Genomic DNA, 17061 nt, shown 5'->3' with positions numbered 1-17061 from the left:
GGCTTATTGTATGCTCTAAATACTAACAAGTAAAAGAGTGCTAAGTTCAACCGGGTCGAATCCTGAGAACCCACCACCATGATTCCTGCTAAAATATGGGACTTATATCTGGTTATAGACTGATTTGGACCGTACCTGGCACAGTTTTTGAGAGCCACAACATAAAATTTCAGTCAAATCAGATAAAAATCACAACTTGTAAGGGCTCAAGAAGTCAAATAGGGAGATCGGTTTGTATGGCAGCTATATCATATCATATCATATATATATATTTGGACTGTTGGGAGTTATAACAGAATACTATGTGCAAAATTTCAGCCAAATTGAACAAATATCACAGCTTCTAGGGGCACAAGTAGTCAAATCGGAAGAACAGTTTAGATGGGAGCTATATCAGGTTCATGACCGATTTAAACCGTACTTGGCACAGTTTTTGAAAGTCACAACAGAACACCGCATCCAAAATTTCAGCCAAATCGAACAAAAATTACAGCTTCCAAGGGCTCAAGAAGTCAAATTGGAAGATCGGTTTATATGGGAGCTAAATCAGGATAAATTCAAATTTCTGTCCAACATCACTCCTAACTATTTGACCTTGCCAGATATCGAAATCGTTTTACTGAGAAAACGTGGTGCGTCAAATTGGCCCACCTTCGTCTTCCTCGTGAATTTTGAGGTTGGCTTTTCATTTTACCAAATATTGAGTTCTGCATCATCAGTGTCTCTGGGACAACCTTTGAAGTCTTAAGGGTTCTTTGTTTCAAGCATATTGTGTTCAGCTTTATCAGAGTTTTTAGGACTACCTTCGTAATTTTGTGATGTTTCCCTTTCAATAGGCGCATGTAGCATGCAGCATCATCAGTGTCTCCAGCAAAAGATTTAATGATTTATAGCTTTACGTCTTATTTGAACGTTTCTCATTTTTTGCCGTTTCTCGTTTCTCATTTTTTGCCGCTTTGAAATCATATTTAAACTGTTTTTGCTACTCATTAGGGAATTTTTGTTTAGCATCAACGCCTACACAAGATTGTATTCTGCAGCATTGGTGCCCAAGCACAGCATTTGAAGTTCTATAGCTTTCCGTCTCATTTGAATATGTATAACGTTGAGCATTCTCAATGTCAACTGGACCACAGTAGAAGTTTTCTGGTGTTTTCGTTACATTTGAGCATAAACTGAGTTCTGCATCATCAGTGTCTCTAGCACTCCCTAAGAAATTTTAAGATGTTATCGTCTGAGACATATTTTGTTCAGAGTTTCCATGACTACCTATGAAGTTTTCTGGTATTTTTCCCCCATTTTGAGAGTATATTGCGTTCTGCAACATCAGTGTCTCCAGCACAACATTTGAAGTTTTTAAGCTTTCCATCTTATTTGAACGTTTGTTACGTTGAGCTTTCTCAATATATGCACGACTGTTGTAGTGTAATGGTGTTTTCATCCCATTTGACACATTTTGGGAGTTTTGGCTTCTCATTGTAATCCACTTCATTACACCGTTTTGCTTCATCAGAGTCTCTAGCACTAAATTTTGTGCATACCAGCTTAATTACTAATTCACATAATACCCAATTAGGGTAAGACCCTAATGCTTGGCTTAAGGGTTATTTGCTTCGAAGGCATTATGGGTATTCAGCAACTTTTTAAAATCGTTATGGACCAGTTATCCAAAATATCACTTTGGGGATATCGTCAATTTCAATGACTTCAATATATCGATAATAAATAACATCATTTTCCAAATTATTTTAATGACAGCCAATTAGTTGACAATTTTAAATCTCAATTGGCCCGAAAATACAACTCAATGATAGTGTGCGTGTGTGTGTCTTCATAATATACTCAGTCTTTATCTCTGGCTTCCCCTCTTCAGCTAAGTACTTGATGTTCAGAGTGCCATCACCCACAATGATGTTAAGTATCACTTAAAGGAACATAACGATTCTTAAAGAGCAACCATAGACTTTTGTCTCTCTCTGTCTCTCTTTCTCTTTTTGATACCTGGTTATCCTTATCGTCCTTCCCCCTCTTCTCCTCCTCCACCATCTCCTCCTACTTTGCTCACTTGAATGTCCTTTTTTCTGTGGGTTGCTCATGCCATATCCCTAGGCTAAGGTAAACATGAAATTGTCTTCACCAAGATGTAAATCAATAGATAAGAGCAAGAGACGAATGATAGTGAAAAACGAAATGATATCAACTCGAACGCAGGCCATTGACAGCAAGGCAGACACAAAGTGCTTGAGTTTGAAAGGTTGAGACAAAACCAGACCACCTCAAGAGCCAGAGTAGTTACCAAAATTTGGCTATGGCTTGTCAAAGGTAATCGACATCAGTGGAGCAATGTAAATGGAAATTGAAAATGATATTTAATTTAAGGATTTATCAGGGATATTGCCTTTTTGGTGGTAATATCTCCGGCAAGCATTGTTACAAGGAAGACATGTAATTTTACAAATTAAAACTTTGACATTAAACATAAAAACTTTTTGTAAAGGTAAGGCAATGGCCTAAAATAAAAGTTAAAAGAAGTAATATTTATAATTAATTTGAATTCCTATTAAGAAAGTTGTACTTTCCCCCCACCCCCCAAAAAAAAAAGAAAAATGTAAATGACAACTTGTCCATTAAATCTAAAGACTTGCCTTTCTTAGAATTTCATTTTATATAACAAAGAAAGAGAGAGAGTGAGAGAAGGCGCCGGAACTGCTATTACATATCCCTTTGAATATTGCATACTTTTGGGCTCATTTCGAAATATGTTTGAAATGCTTAAAGTACTTTTCTTTTAGGCATAATGTCTCCCTCTCTCTCATCATTTAATTTTTTGCAAATGTAAAAGTTTTTGCTTTCGCAAAATCTTACAAGAAAAGAGAATTAAGTTTATTAACACTTTCTCCATAAGGTCTAAGAAATTTACCGAATATTTAATGAAACATTGCCTGCGAGTGCAAAATGAACATTGTTGTGTGCCAACAACCAAACGAAACAACAAAAGGGTCTTTTGGTTTAAAAGTGTTAGATAACCTTCAACTGTACCATGACATGCTTGGCATTGGTTTAATGGACATTCAATGTTAAATTTTGGTAGGAAATTTTTGCAAAACAAGGGTACATGCTACAAGGAGCCAAAAGTGTAATGAAGTGGTTTTAAACCTCAACTTAAGTCATTAGTTGAAATGTCTTGGGATTTAAATATGAGAGGCCTTACTTATGTTATCATTTAAATAAAGAGAAGGAAATTTTTTGGGACTTTTAAAGTTGAAACTATTTTAATTTTGTATGCAAAGAAGGCTATTTATGAGTATTATGGGTTATAACACTGAAATGATGGTCGTGGAGACACTGATGATGCAAACCGCCATATGTGTTCAAATAGGACGAAAATACCAGACAACTTCAAAGGTAAGTTAGGTCCAGTGACACTGAAATAGTAAGATATCATAAATGTTCACTTTGAAGGAAATAACAGACAACTTTCGAAGGTGGCTCTAGAGACACTGATGATGCAGTAATGTACGCTCCAATAAAAAAGAAACATCAGAAAACTTCAAAGCTAGAGCTATCAACGCTGCCTAACGCCTAACACAATATGCGTCAGACGATAATTATACCCACCACCATAGGATTGGGGTATACTAATTTAGTCATTCTGTTTGCAACACCTCGAAATATTCATCTAGGACCCCATAAAGTGTAAGTATTCCAGATCGTTTCGACATTCTGAGTCGAACTTGCTGTTCGTCCTTCGAAATCACGATAGCGGTCAAACGCTTATAGGTAGCCGCTTGAAATTTTGCACAGATACTAAATACCGATGTAGGTCGTTGGGGATTGCAAATGAGCCATATCGGTTCAGATTTGAATAGAGCTCCCTTATAAACCAATCTCTCGATTTGACTTCTTGAGCCTTTGGAAGCCTCAATTTTGGTCCGATTTAACTGAAATTTTGCACATAGCGTTTTGTTATGGTTTCCAACAACTGTGCCTAGTACGGTCCAAATCGGTAGAGAACCTGATATAGCTACCATATAAACCGATCTCCCGATTTGACTTCTTGAGCCCTTGGAAGCCTCAATTTTGGTCCGATTTAACTGAAATTTTGCACATAGCGTTTTGTTATGGTTTCCAACAACTGTGCCTAGTACGGTCCAAATCGGTAGAGAACCTGATATAGCTACCATATAAACCGATCTCCCAATTTGACTTCTTGAGCTCTTGGAAGCCTCAATTTTGGTCCGATTTAACTGAAATTTTGCACATAGCGTTTTGTTATGACTTCCAACAACTGTGTCTTGTACGATCCGAATCGGTCTATAACCTGATATAACTCTCATATATCCCGATCTCCCATTTTGAATTCTTGAGCCCCTAAAAGCCTCAATTTTCATCCGATTTGGTTGAAATTTTGCACATAGTGTTCTGTTATGACTTCCAACAACTGTGCCTTGTACGATCCGAATCGGTCTATAACCTGATATAGCTCCCATATATCCCGATCTCCCATTTTGAATTCTTGAGCCCCTGGAAGCCTCAATTTTCATCCGATTTGGTTGAAATTTTGCACATAGTCTTCTGTTATGACTTCCAACAACTGTGCCTTGTACGATCCGAATCGGTCTATAACCTGATATAGCTCCCATATATCCTGATCTCCCATTTTGAATTCTTGAGCCCCTGGAAGCCTCAATTTTCATCCGATTTGGTTGAAATTTTGCACATAGTGTTCTGATATGACTTTCAACAATTGTGCCATGGACGATCCGAATCGGTCAAGAACCTGATATAGCTCCCATATAAACCGATCCCCCGATTTGACTTCTTGAGCCCCTGGAAGCCTCAATTTTCATCCGATTTGGGTGCAATTTTGCATGCGGTGTTCTGTTATGACTTCCAACAATCGTGCCTAGCACGATCCGAATCGGTCAAGAACCTGATATAGCTCCCATACAAACCGATTCCCCGATTTGACTTCTTGAGCCCTTGCAAGCCTCAATTTTCATCCGATTTGGGTGCAATTTTGCATGCGGTGTTCTGTTATGACTTCCCACAACTGTGCTAAGTATGGCTTAAATCGGTCCGTAACCTGATATAGCTCCCATATAAACCGATCCGCAATTTTTGTCCAATTTGGCCGAAAATTTGCATATAGTGTTCCGTTATGATTCTCAACAATTGTGTCATGTACGGTCCAAATCGGTCTATAACTAGATATAGCTCCCATATTTTAGAGGAATCCATGATGGTGTGTTCCCAAGATTCGGCCCGGCCGAACTTAGCACGCCTATACTTGTTTTTCAAATTGGATGGAAATTGAGGCTTCTAAGAGCTCAAAAAGTCAAATCCGGGTATCGGTTTATATAGGCGCTATATCTGTTCATAAACCGCTTCGGATCATACTTGGCATGGATGTTGGAAGTCATAACAGAAGTCTTTGTTTCATATTTCACCCAAATCGGATGAAAAGTGAGGCTTCTAAGGGCTCAAGAAGTCAAATCCGGGGATCGGTTTATATGGGGGTCTATCTCTTTATACACCGATTCGGATTATACTCGGCATGGATATTGGAGCCATTACAGAAGTCCTCGTTCCAAATTTCACCCCAATCAAATGAAAATTGAGGCTTCTAAGGGCTCAAGAAGTCAATTCCGGAGATCGGTTTATATGGGGACTATATCTGTTTATAGACTGATTCAGATCATACTTGGCATGAATGTTGGAAGTCATAACTCCAGACTTTATTCCAAATTATATCCGAATCGGATAAAAACTGAGGCTTTTATGGGCTCAAAAAATCAAATCGGGGGATCGGTTTATATGAGGGCTCTTTCCCAAATCTGAACCGATATAGCCCATTTGCAATTCCCAATTACCTACGGTACTCCTCGGATGGAAAAAGTACTGAAAAAAGTACCAAAGTACTGACTTTTCCATCCCTGTTTAAGATATATTTTCTTGATAGTCTTGATCAAAACGATTTCGCTGAAATTTGGAACGGTAAGTTGCGTTAGGCCCTCGACATCCTTGTTCAATTTGGCCCAGATCGGTTCAGATTTGGCCATATAGACTAATCTAACGGTTTAAAGTTTTGAACCCATAGGAGGCGCAATTTTGGTCAGATTTCACTGAAATTTAAGATAGCGAGTTGTGTTAGGCCCCTCGTCATGTCTTTTCAGTAATGCCCAGCTCCATCCAGATTTGGATATAGCTGCGATATATACCGATCTCCCGATTTAAAGTCTTAGGTTCATGAAAGGTAAATTTTTGAACCGATTTTCCTGAAGTTAGGCATAATGAGCGTTAATGAACCCCTCGACATTCGTATCGAGTATGGTCAAGATCGGTCTACATTTCGATATAACTGCCATACAGGCCGATCTCTCAGTTGAAGGTCTTACACGAATAAAAGGTGCATTTATTGTCCGATTTTGGCTGAAATTTGGCACATGAGCCCTGTTAAGCACGTCGACATCCTTCTTCTATAAGGTTCAGATTGGTATTTAGATATAGCTGCCATATTTAAGTTCTTAGGCCAATTAAATGTGAAATTGTATACCCTCCACCATAGGATGGGGGTATACTAATTTTGTCATTCTGTTTGTAACACCTCGAAATATGCATCTGAGTCATGTCCGTCCGTCTGTCCGTTCGTCTGTCTGTCGAAAGTACGCTAACTTTCAAAGAAGTTAAGATAGCCGCTTGAAATTTTGAACGAATACTTTTTATTAGTGTAGGTCGGTTGGGATTGTAAATGGGCCGAATCGGTCCAGGTTTTTGTATAGTTGCCATATAAACCAGTCTTGGGTCTTGACTTCTTAAGCCTCTAGAGGGCGCAATTTTTGTCCGATTTGACTGAAATTTTTCATGCAGTGTTTTGGAACCTTTTGTATGTTTCAAATCGGTCCATGTTTTGATATAGCTGTCATATAAACCGATCTGGGATCTTGACTTCTTGAGCCTCTAGAGGGCGCAATTTTTGTCTGATTTGACCGAATTTTTGCACGTGGTGTTTTGTTATCACTTCCAACAACTGTTCTAAGTATGGTTCAAATCGGTTCATAATCTGGTATAGCTGTCATATAAACCGATCTGGGATCTTGCCTTCTTGAGCCAATAGAGAGCACGGTTCTCATCCGATTTGGCTGAACTTTTGCATGAGGTGTTTTGTAATGACTTCCAATAACTGTGCTAAGTATGGTGCGAATCGGTACACAACCTGATATAGCTGCCATATAAACCAATTTGGGATCTTGACTTCTTGAGACTCTAGAGGGCGCAATTCTCAACCGATTTGGAAAAAATTTGTACAACGACTTCTTTCATTACCTTAAACATACTTTTTTTATTTTTTTTAAATCTTTTAAGTTCAGATGCACATACACAAAAATGTCTGGTCTTTTCATGTTCTTAACACTCTTCCGTTATTCTATTCATGACAATATCGTTACTAATACCAATGATTTGTCTACAAGGAAACTGCTACTTTTTATTAGTACATCAATCATACGCCTAAATGCCTTCATATAATTAATATCGATAATACGCCTGTATTAGCAATCAAGATAAGTATCAAAGTCATCCAACAATTTGGCAACAATAATTAGCTCACCTATTCATCTTGTTCACAAAGAGGAAAGTGCCAGAAACAAAACAACAGCAGCAACAAGAATAAAAGAAAAGTTCTTTGCTCTACTGATAAACTGAGTATAAAACATTTTGGTGATTTACAAAATAGATTGTAAGATGGTACTTGTTATGAGTTATAATCTTTAAGGATTATCTTGGTACTTGCTGTGCCAGTCGCTTTCAATGGTATTCTGATGATAAATGAATTTTCTGATATTAAAAAAAATAAATTAAAAAGTCTCTGATATACAAGTCACAAGCAAAAAGGCATTAAGTTTGGCCGGGCCGGGCGATATATACATATCCACCACCTCGGATATGTATATTAACAACCTTTCGCCATAAAACAGTGAAAAATGCATCATTTATGAAACCATACCAGCTATATCTAAGAAGGCCAATCCAGGAAGACCACCACATTCAAGAAGACTATGTTAGTGTCTAACACAACTCATTGTACCACATTCATCAGTTAATTAATTCACATTTTATGGGCCTAAGAACTTACATCGCAAGATAGGTATACGTATATGGCAGCCAAATATAGACCAATCTAAACCATTTTTAACACGAATATCGAAGAGCCTAACACAGCCCACTGTCACAAAATTCAGCGAAATCCAATTATAAACGTGTTTTTATTGTCACAAAAACTTAAATCGGCAGATCGGTGCATATGGCAGCTATTTCCAAATATAGCCCGAACTTGATCATACTCGATACGAATGTCGTGAAATCGGTTAATAAATTCACCCTTTATGGGCCTACAACTTTAAATCGAGAGATCATGGCAGCTTCATCCGACTATGGACCGATGTGGGCCGTATTGACCAGACATGTTGAGGAGCCTAACACAACTCGCTATACCAAATTTCAATGAAATCGGACAATAAATACAACTGTTATGAACCCAAGAACTCAAATTGAGAGATCGGTCTATATGGCAGTTATCTTATATATAAAAAACAATTGTTTGTTTGTTTGTTTCATTTTATTTTATTTTATTTTATTTTATTTTATTTTATTTTATTTTATTTTATTTTATTTTATTTTATTTTATTTTATTTTATTTTATTTTATTTTATTTTATTTTATTTTATTTTATTTTATTCTATTTTATTTTATTTTATTTCATTTTATTTTTTTTTACTTTAATTTAGTTTATTTTATTTTATTTTATTTTATTGTTTTTTTTTTATTTATTTTATTTTATTTTATTTTGTTTTATAAAAAACAATTGTTTGTTTGTTTGTTTATTTGTTTGTTTGTTTGTTTCATTTCATTTTATTTTATTTTATTTTATTTTATTTTATTTTATTTTATTTTATTTTATTTTATTTTATTTTATTTTATTTTATTTTATTTTATTTTATTTTATTTTATTTTATTTTATTTTATTTTATTTTATTTTATTTTATTTTATTTTATTTTATTTTATTTTATTTTATTTTATTTTATTTTATTTTATTTTATTTTATTTTATTTTATTTTATTTTATTTTATTTTATTTTATTTTATTTTATTCTATTTTATTTTATTTCATTTTATTTTTTTTATTTTAATTTAGTTTATTTTATTTAATTGCTTTTTTTATTTTATTTTATTTTATTTTATTTTATTTTATTTTATTTTATTTTATTTTATTTTATTTTATTTTATTTTATTTTATTTTATTTTATTTTATTTTATTTTATTTTATTTTATTTTATTTTATTTTATTTTATTTTATTTTATTTTATTTTATTTTATTTTATTTTATTTTATTTTATTTTATTTTATTTTATTTTATTTTATTTTATTTTATTTTATTTTATTTTATTTTATTTTATTTTATTTTATTTTATTTTATTTTATTTTATTTTATTTTATTTTATTTTATTTTATTTTATTTTATTTTATTTTATTTTATTTTATTTTATTTTATTTTATTTTATTTTATTTTATTTTATTTTATTTTATTTTATTTTATTTTATTTTATTTTATTTTATTTTATTTTATTTTATTTTATTGTATTTTATTTTATTTTATTTTATTTTATTTTATGTTATTTTATTTTATTTTATGTTATTTTATTTTATTTTATTTTTTTTTATTTTATTTTATTTTACTTTATTTTTTTTTTATTTTATTTTATTTTATTTTATTTTATTTTATTTTTTTCCTGTTTTCCTGTTACCCTATTATTTATTGTGCTACCCAATTAGTACACTCCAACATTTAATATAGCTCATACGACACCCTAGAAAACAATTCCCCATCTGTTTCTGGTCTTTCATTGCCTTGCTCTAAGCTGTGACCAACATTAATTATACGCTACAAAGCACTCCTCTATAATTAATATCAATCATACGCATGATGTAACCAAAATAATATCAATTATACGTTAAACTAAAGCCTACCTAAAGCCCTATTTCCCCCGCTTTCCTTCGCACAACACAACATTAAATAACTGACCTATTCATCATATTACGCACAACCCCCCGTATAAAAAAAACCAATAACAACAGCAAGAAGCATCGCTGTCATTTCCAATCATGGTAAGACCACAAAATCTCCTAAATTGTATACTATAATTGTAATTATAAATTGAATTATAATCAATTACAAAAGACCCTTACCTCCTCTCTCCCCCTGTAGGCAAAAGAAGAAGAAGAAAAAACAAAAGTGAACCGCAAGCAGCCAAGATGTTTCGTAAGCCGCTTCTGTTAAGACCCTTGCTGTACACAGACATAAAAGACACAATCGTTGGTACCTTCTGGGGGTATTTTTCTACTATGTTTCATAATTTGTTGTTTCAATTTCTGCTCTTCATTTGTCTTTATTTATTTATGTAATATTTATTTTCATTTTCGTTTTGTTTCGTTCTCCCTTTAGACGTTTCTTCAGATGTTGCTTACTATTGTGTCGTTATTGTGGAAAAGTCTTATATTACTTTACGTCACATAAATTTTCCCATCGACATGGCAAAACATTTACTGCCACTGGGTACATGGTGGAAAAATCTAAAACTATGATGAAAAAAAACCAAAAAATAAGAAAAAAAACGGCAAAAACTATAAAATACAATATATATGAAAAACTCAAATTTCAATTAACCCCATAAATCGTCTCGGCGTTCAGAGTCGATCTAGCAATGTCCGTCCGTCTGTCGAAATCACTATAGAGGTCGAACGCGTAAAGCTAGCCGCTTGAAATTTTGCACAGTTAGTTAATGCACGTCTCACCACGATTCCTCAATAAGACGATTTTGATATCTGACAAGGTCAAATACTTAGGTGTGATCTTGGACAGAAAACTGAATTGGAAGTTTCACATTCAGGAGCGCACTAAGAAGGCTCACAGATGTTGGGCACTATGTAGACGGGCCGTAGGCTCGAAATGGGGCCTGAATCCTAGGATAGTCCAATGGCTCTACAGGAGCGTGATTAGACCAATAGTAGTTTGGAGGACTGCTATGGAGAAAAAGTACAACATAAGGATCATACAACAGGTTCAGACACATGTTGTCTTGGCATAGGCGGTGCGATGAGGACCACGCCCACTAGGGCACTGGAGACTCTTCTCTTGGGTTGCCCAAAAAGTAATAGCGGATTTTTCATATAGTCGGCGTTGACAATTTTTTTCACAGCTTGTGACTCTGTAATTGCATTCTTTCTTCTGTCAGTTATCAGCTGTTACTTTTAGCATGCTTTAGAAAAAAAGTGTAAAAAAAGTATATTTGATTAAAGTTCATTCTAAGTTTTATTAAAAATGCATGTACTTTCTTTTAAAAAATCCGCAATTACTTTTTGGGCAACGCAATAGATATCCGACCCATTGACATACAGATTAAGTGTGAGGCAGCCACTGCGGCTATGAGACCTAAGGGGATGGGAGAATGGATTGAGTATGGGAGAAGCTCATATCATCGCGGTATAATCTAGGCGACGATACGAAACTTGGAAGGAAGGGAAGAGGTTTCCGATCGGATACCTGAGATGAACTTTGTAGTCGAGTGCGAGGCACTGCTGCCATCGGCACAGTCTTGTATTAACAGGACTCTAATATTGCCATCTGGAAGATCGTGTTACACTGATGGATCAATACCAGAGGACAGAGTAGGCCTGGGGATCTACATTGATAATCCAGGAACTGAGATCTGTTTTAGACTGCTGACCGTAAAACGGTCCTGCAGGCGGAGATTCGGGCGATCACGGAATGTGTGAGGTGGTGTGGTACTAATGCGAGGACGTCAAACGTGAACATCTTTACGGACAGTAAAATTGGTAAAGGGCAATATCAACCAGGACGGTAAGACCACGAACAGACTTGCAGTGTAAGAAGGAGATTAACGCCTTCTCCGAGGACGGCACAATCCGCATTGTTTAGGTGCCGGGCCATAACGGAGTAAGAGGGAAATAAAAGGGCAGATGATTTGGCGTTGTAGGCCAGAGGATTGCCGTCAATAAACTGAGTTAACCCGAAGCCTTTCGGGTCGACGCAGTCCGAGTTAAGAGCGTGGGCGACAAATGCGCATGCAACACAGTGGAACAGCGAAACGGTCGGTAGGACGGCGAAAATTCTATGGGGGGATCCATATCGTGAGAAGACGAGACAATTTCTGAAAGGAAGTAAGAAGGAGGTCAGTATAGTTATTGGTATCATAACGGGACTCAAAGGACTTCGAGCTCACTTATGTAAAATCGGTGCGGCAAGTGCTAGCATGTGTAGGGCATGCGGGGAAGATGATGAGACGTTGAAGCATTTCCTTTGTCTTTCCCCGGGTTTTGCGTCTAACATATACCGGCACTTAGTTGGGGACACAATACCAGACATGAACCAACTTAGGGGAGTGGCATGAAAAACAATTAAGGATTTTGTAAGTAGCACGGAGTTCCTAACTTAGATTTTCTTCTTCGAGGCTACTTGTTTTTGTGCTTAGAGCGCACAACAAGCCGAATTCTGGCTTAGGTGTATGCCCATAGAGGCATGGGGCGGATTAATAACTGAATCCTCATTTCAATCTAACACAACCTAACCCAATATCGATGTAGGTCGTTGGAGATTGCAATTGGGTCATATCGATTCAGATTTAGATAAAGCTCCCATATAAACCATATCTCCAGATTTAACTTCTTGAGCTTCTGGAAGTCGCAGATTTTACCCGATTTGGCTGAAAGTTTTCACTTAGTGTTCTGCTAAGACTTTCAACAACTATGCCAAGTACGGTCCAAATAGATCCATAATCTGATATAGCTCCCATATGAACCGATCTCTCATTTGACTTCTTGAGCCCCTGGAAGCCGCAATTTTTGTCCGATTTGACCGAAATTTTGCACGTGGTGTTTCTTTATGGCTTCCTAAAACTGTGCCAAGTACGGTCCAAATAGATCCATAATCTGATATAGCTCCCATATAAACCGATCTGCCGATTTGACTTTTGATCCCCTGGAAGCAGCAAATTTTGTCCGATTTGGCTGACATTTTGCACGTGGTGTTCTTTTCTGACTTCCAAGAACTGTGCCAAGTACGGTCTAAATAGGTCTATAATCTGATATAGCTCTCATATAAACCGATCTCCCGAATTGACTTCTTGAGCCCCTGGAAGCCGCAATTTTTGTCCGATTTGACCGAAATTTTGCACGAAGTGTTCTGCTAAGACTTTTAACAACTGCGCCAAGTACGGTCCACATCGATCGATAACCTAATATAGCTCCCATATGAACCGATCTCCCGATTTGACTTCTGGAGCCCTTTGAAGCCGCAATTTTTGTCCGCTTTGGCTGACATTTTGCACGCGGTGTTTTTTTTTTTACTTCCAAGAACTGTGCCAAGTACGTTCTAAATAGATCCATAATCTGATACAGCTCCCATATTAATCCATCTCCCGAATAGACTTCTTGAGCCCTGACAAGCCACAATTTTTGTTCGATTTGCCTGAAATTTTGCATGCAATATTTTGTTATGACTTCCAACAACTGTGCCGAGTACGATGCAAATCGGTCTATAATCTGATATAGCTTCCATATAAACCGATCTCCCGATTTGACTTTTGATCCCCCTATCAGCAACGTACCTATTCTCATATATCTACATTCATTAATTTGAACCCCATATTGCCATTGCCCTCAAAATTGGATAACAAATTCGTTTTCTAATCTCATTTAAACTCCTTATTGCAAAAGTCAGCAAATATGTCCGGTTTGGGGTACTGGCCCTAAAAACTATGAATATTTAGTTCGATTCTCTTTAAGACCCAAATTGTGGTGGTGAACAAATACGTCCCATTTGGGGGTTGTTATGGTGGTGGGACGTCTCTAGACAGTTGGCCCCTAATTTTGATATCAGATACGTAGTCTACTCCCACATACCTTTAATTTGAGCCCCATATTTCCATAGTCGGCAAACATGACCGGCTTGGGGGGTGTTTTGGGGGATGGGCGGCCACTCAGTGAGTTGGCCTTGAAAATATATATCGGATTCGTGTTCCACTCTAAAAATCCTCTTATTTGAGCCTCATATTGTAATAGTCAGCAAATGCTTACTATTTGGGTGGTGTTGTGGGGGTAGGGTGGCCCTCATAGACTCTTTTCCCGAATATTGATATCAAATTCGTGCTTTACTCCCAAAGACCTTTCATTTGAGCCCCATATTGCTATGGTCGTAAATTTGTCCCCTTTGGGGGATGTTTTTGGAGAGAGGCGGCCCCCCAAACACTTGGTCCCATATTTGGATATCAGATTCTATATCTACACTCAAATACCTTTTATTTAAGCCCCATATTCCCATGGTCAGTAAATAAGTCCTGTTTGAGGGGTGTTTTGGGGAAGGGGTGGACCCTCAGAAACGTGGTCCCACATTTGGATTCTACTCGCAAATACCATTCATTTGAGTCTCATATTGCCATGATCGGTAAAAAAGTCCGATTTAGGGGTGTTTTGGGGCTTGGGGTGGTCCTCCTAGCACTTGGTCCGACAATTGAGTATCAGGTACGTTTTCTTATCCTAAATGCCTTTCATTTGAGTCCCATATTGTCGCGATCGGTCTAAATATATGTTTGGTAGGTTTTAGGGTGGGGCAGCCCCCCTAGGGGGTGGTCCCCCTAGCACTTGGTCCGACAATTGGATATCAGATACGTTTTCTTATCCTAAATACCTTTCATTTGAGTCCCATATTGTCGTGGTTGTTCTAGATATATGTTTGGTGGGTTTTAGGATGGGGCAGCCCCCCTAGGTAATCCATCCGAAATTTGGATACGAAATTTTTATTTTTATGGTACTATATGAGAGCACACAAAATTTTGCTTAAATCGCACCACCCATCTCCGAGATCTGGCGTTTCTGAAAATTAGGGTACGGGGGAGGGTCCGCCACCCCTCCGGATATAAAAAAAATTTAGTACCCTATTTTTACCACGGGGTCATTTCTGAGTCTATAAGGAACACACAAACATACAAACAAACAAACCTACAAACAAACACAAATTGATTTTTATATATAAGATTAAGTTTAAAAAAAGAATTTTATATTTTTAAAAATTTGACAAAATTTAATTTTTATAGTATTTTTTTAATTTTCTTTTTAATTTCTTTTTTTTTTATATTTTTAATGTACTACTTAATACCTCTCACTTGACACCCATATTGTCCCAATCAGTTGACATGTCCGTTTGGTTGTGGTGTGGAATGGAGAGTTCCCTCATTTATTTTATGCCAATTTTTCTACAAATTCGTGTTTTCGGGTAAATCAGTGCACACATCTCCAATAACAGACATAAAGGGGAGGGTTCCCCCCCCCCCTCTCACGTTTAACGGTACGCTTTTTGAACCCGCCAGCCTACCTTATCAAAACTTGAATGAAACAACACGCATTGATATAACAAAGATCTCCTGAAAATTTTTTATTTACCTCGTTTTTTCTATTTCTCTCGGTGTGTATTGATGCGCATTTGTGCCAAATATTTGCCAATAACCAAACAACCCAACAACCAACACAATTGTACCAAAAACTACTACAAAACAAATGAAATAAACACATGCTACGAATTAGGCCCCACACACACACAGACACATTCACATAATGAATGAGTGACATGTGAGAACTAACAATGCCGCCCCAAAAGCTTGACTAGCAATCCAAATCAACAAAGACACACACGAACAAGAACTTGGAAAAAGTTCACGTGTCAGCGGTGACTACAAAAAGAAATCACTGAGTGACTGGTACAGCAAAGTGCACATGGCCAAAAATGAGAATACCGAAAAACTTTTCAAAGACAAGAATTTACAAAAAACAACCACCTTGAAACTTTTGTGCAGCCACTACGCTCTGTGTGTCTGTGTGTGTGTGTGTTTGTGGTGTGTGCACAAGTGTCGCAAAATGTCTTACGCCAGTGTCATTACGGACTATTTTTGTGAGGTTTAGGCTCTCGTTTGTGGCTAACACTTGGACAATTATATTTGGAATTTATCGACAATTTGCAAACGTTCAACATACAACTAAATGGAGGACGAAATTTCATTTGGCAAATTGCGTAAAATTGTTGGAAGTTTCCATAAAATCACCGCAACGCAAATAATTTGCAAAAATTACATTTCACTTTGGAAGGGCAGGGAATGGGGTCTTAAGGCACTTGGTTGCCTAAAAATGGGTAAATAATCAAGTCAAGGTTTTGTTAATAGTTTATGAAAGAAGGAAAGTATTTGAATCGCATTTTTTTGTTATGAAAATTCGAAGATTACGATCTGGAACGTAGTTTTGGGTAATCGTAAGGGCTATTTATAAATACCATAAAAAACAAATGAATTTCGCAGAAATATTTGTGACATGTCCATCCATTGCCCTAAGTAATTTTAGTACTCTACAGAAAGAGTAGTTTTAGTACACTTTCCATGAGAAAAGGGCTGCTTAGGTTGAAGTACACTTTCCCTAAATAAAGGATAGTTCTAGTACCCTTTCCTTAAGGTACCAAATCTACCCTTCCCTAAAGAAAGAATAGTTTCAGCACCCTTTCCTTAGGGTACTAAAACACCCTTTCCCCAGGGTACTAAAACCACCCTTTCCCCTAGGAAAACATTGTTTTAGTACCATTTCCCCAGGTAAAGGGTAGTTTTAGTACCCTTTCACTCTCCCCTAGAACAGAGTAGTTTAAGTACCATTGCCCTCTCCCCTAAGAAAAGGTAGTTTTAGTACCCTTTATGCTAGAAAAGGGTAGTTTTAGTACCCTTCCCCTAGGAAAGGGCAGTTTAAGTACCCTCTCACCTAGAAAAGGGTGGTTTTAGTACCCTCTCAACTAAGAAATGCTAGTTTCAATTCCCTATCCCCTAGGAAAGGGTAGTTTTAGTACCCTCTTCCCTGGGAGGTGGTAGTTTAAGTACCCTCTCCCCTAGGAAAGGGTAGTTTTAGTACCCTCTCTCCACGGAAAGGCTAGTTTTTGTACCCTCTCCCCTAGGAAAG

General features: G+C 36.6%; 1 protein-coding gene across 1 annotated transcript in view; it reads right to left on the bottom strand.

The window, feature by feature from the left end:
* Positions 1 to 10159: 10159 nt before the first annotated feature.
* Positions 10160 to 17061, bottom strand: part of LOC131994666 (uncharacterized) — a 29458-nt gene continuing 22556 nt past the window's right edge. Inside the window, exons 2-3 of the mRNA XM_059361454.1 lie at positions 10246 to 10258; positions 10160 to 10194 (exon numbers count right to left, since the gene is read on the bottom strand). Of these exons, the coding sequence (XP_059217437.1) occupies positions 10160 to 10194; positions 10246 to 10258 (48 nt within the window). The remainder of the gene's footprint in view (positions 10195 to 10245; positions 10259 to 17061) is intronic.

This window comes from Stomoxys calcitrans, chromosome 2 (genome assembly GCF_963082655.1).
Source record: "Stomoxys calcitrans chromosome 2, idStoCalc2.1, whole genome shotgun sequence".
NCBI lineage: Eukaryota > Metazoa > Arthropoda > Insecta > Diptera > Muscidae > Stomoxys > Stomoxys calcitrans.
Note: the sequence above shows the minus strand (reverse complement) of the source record. Positions and strands in the feature narration are given on the sequence as shown.